Raw genomic sequence first — 2,735 nt, forward strand, 5'->3', positions numbered from 1 at the left:
TTGATATTGCTCCAGTGATTCTGGTGAGTACAATGGATAGAATAAAGACAATTACCTTCACTTGGTGCAAGCATAGAGGCTCTTTGGGAAAATTGATTGGAGAGCGTGGAACATTAATCATTTCTTTTGCTTGTAATTTGCATGTACTTTGCTTTTTCTTTCCTTTTGTACTCTTTTCCCTCATTGTCTTGATGGGTTCTTTAATTTATTTGCAGGTTTCCAAAAAAAATATGGGACCAAGCAGCATTAAATAACAAAAAAATAAGCAAAAGTTATTTTATATGAATTTTAGTGTTAATGGTGTTTATCTCGGACAAAACTAAGAAAAAAAGGTTTTAAGAATGCTTAGACTTCCAATGAAAAAACTGGACTTATTACAAAAAAACTAGATACACCATTTCTTCTGTAATTTACTTTTGATTTATGGAATTGCAATACAACAAAATCAGAGAGGCCAGTAGCTTCCCAGTTACGATGTTGGTGCATAACTATACACAATCAGCCATAAAAGAGCTCAGAATCAGAAATTAAAGTCATATTTATCTCAAACAATACAAAATCCTCATATATATAAAGCAATTTCATACATAGCATGTCCCTCGACAAACTCAAAGTTCATATGCGAAAAAAGGTAAGAATCAACGGGAAATAAGCAAATATCATAAATCCGAACATAATTTTTCCTAATATAAAACTTGTAACTTAGAACACCATAGCATACTCGGCAACAAGTAGCAAAAATACAGTAGGAATGGTTGCAACTCTAGTTGAAGATACATCTGATGAACCAGATGAACCAGTACTTGATGACGCGTTTCCTGTGGATTTAAACAAAACAAAGATAGTTAGATAAATCTGACATTTCCAATTAATATGTGGAATCATAAAATGTTACACATCTCTAGTAATATAGATTTTTTTGATCATTTAACCTCGACTTGAATAATTGATACAATATTAAGTCAGTAATTAGAAAAAGAAAAAAGTACATGTACCAAAATGACATGATACAAAAAAAAAATACGTTCTTTTATATATAATTAAAAGATAATTTGAATGACGAGCTGCTAAATAAATGTTTTTCTTTCGGTTACCATTGCATTTACTAGTTGATGGTGTCTGGACATTGCATGCTTTCGGTAAATCAAGAGCCTTAGTTTCGTTGATTTTAATACCAAAAGACGAGCCACCACCATTAAGGACTTGACACAGGCACTGTGGCTGTGTCTGGACCACAATCGCGAGTTGGCTGCAACATCCTGATGATGGTGTTGACGCATCACCAGAAATGTAGTTGAGACATGGGGACATGCCTTCTAGCTCATTGTTGCACCCTGATGATTGAGCAACTGCAACTCCGTAGAGGGCAGCCATTGTGATTGCTAGGATCATTGTGATTGATACTGTTTTTTGATATTGTGCCATTTGATTATTAGTGGTATTTTGGTATAGATAGGTGCTTGAAGTTATGGATTGGTGGAGTGTGGAGATTTTTTGCATTAATATATAGGGGAAGGTGGCATGCATAGTTTGACTCTAGTTAAGGAGGCGCTGAAACCATCGTCGTGGCTTTAAAGTCTCCAAAATGGAGAGGTTTGAATTCCAGAATTCCACAAGCTTCAATCTTGTACTCCGAGAGTTCTACAGTTAAGGAGGTGTCGAGTTTCCTACTTTGTAAAATTAACTACAAAGTAGCATGCATGGTTTTAGAGAAAAGTAGCATGCATGGTTTTGAGTTGGAGAGCTTAGTTTTAGGATTCCACTTTTCAATCGTTGGGCTCCTTTTGCCTAGTAGATTATGGTCATTTTGGCATTTTGCAGCAGGTGTATATTTTGTACCAAAGTGTATTTTAGAAAGATGTTTTTATCTTGAACATAACTTGAATGGTGTAAAGATATAAATGATAAAATCGTCTATAATGGTTGTGATCTTCAAAGTCGTCATTATTTATCACATATGAAAAAGAGCTGATCGATACTGATGGAACCAAAAGAGTCTTGATTAATTATTTATATTACGTGACCTGCTCATGCAATCCAGTTTTTGGTAAAAAGCTAACTAATTCTAGAAAATACAGGATGGTAGAACTGTTAAAAAATATTTTAGAACTGTTAAAGACAGCAAATCAACTTTATAAAGTTTAGGACGCTAAATAGCGAATTAACCAACTCTATAAAAATGTAGGACGGCAGCCGGCAGGGGTTGTTTGAGGGGATAGGGTGTTTTAAGAGTTGGGACGTATGAGTCTTCAAAATATGAGTAAATTACAAAAACTTTGGAGTGTTTATTCGATCTAATGTGATTAGTTGAATCCATTTTGATTATGTTTTTTCAAAATATGGAATTATGGATCTTAATACATAAAATAAAATTCAAATTCGAGCTGAATCAACTAAATTACAATTCAGTTGGATCCATTTAATAAAATTAATTTTGAAAAGGTGCAGACATTTAACACATTTAACAACCCTATAAAGTGTAGGAACCTAAATAGCGAGCTAACTAACTCTATAAATTCTAGAACGGAAGCTCACAGGTGTTGCTTTAGGGGATGGGGTGTTTTAAGAGAGGACGGTAGCAATGTTCAAAATTACTAAATTCTAGGATATTTATTTCAATGCATTAGGTCGATCGATTAAACAAATCTGAATTGATTTTGATTTTTAAAATGTGGATATGAATAATTGAAACTAAATTCAAATTTGATTTGTATGAACCAAATTATAATTCGATT

General features: G+C 33.5%; 1 protein-coding gene across 1 annotated transcript; it reads right to left on the minus strand.

Moving 5' to 3' along the window:
- Positions 1-538: 538 nt before the first annotated feature.
- On the minus strand, positions 539-1,461 carry LOC111915878 (non-specific lipid transfer protein GPI-anchored 5). The gene is made up of 2 exons (XM_023911506.2): positions 1,095-1,461; positions 539-818 (listed from the first exon to the last, which is right to left on the minus strand). Exons 1-2 carry the CDS (start codon positions 1,423-1,425, stop codon positions 703-705), a joined length of 447 nt encoding a protein of 148 aa, XP_023767274.1. The 5' UTR covers positions 1,426-1,461; the 3' UTR covers positions 539-702.
- Between the last annotated feature and the right edge of the window lie 1,274 nt (positions 1,462-2,735).

This window comes from Lactuca sativa, chromosome 1, assembly GCF_002870075.4.
Source record: "Lactuca sativa cultivar Salinas chromosome 1, Lsat_Salinas_v11, whole genome shotgun sequence".
Taxonomy (NCBI): domain Eukaryota; kingdom Viridiplantae; phylum Streptophyta; class Magnoliopsida; order Asterales; family Asteraceae; genus Lactuca; species Lactuca sativa.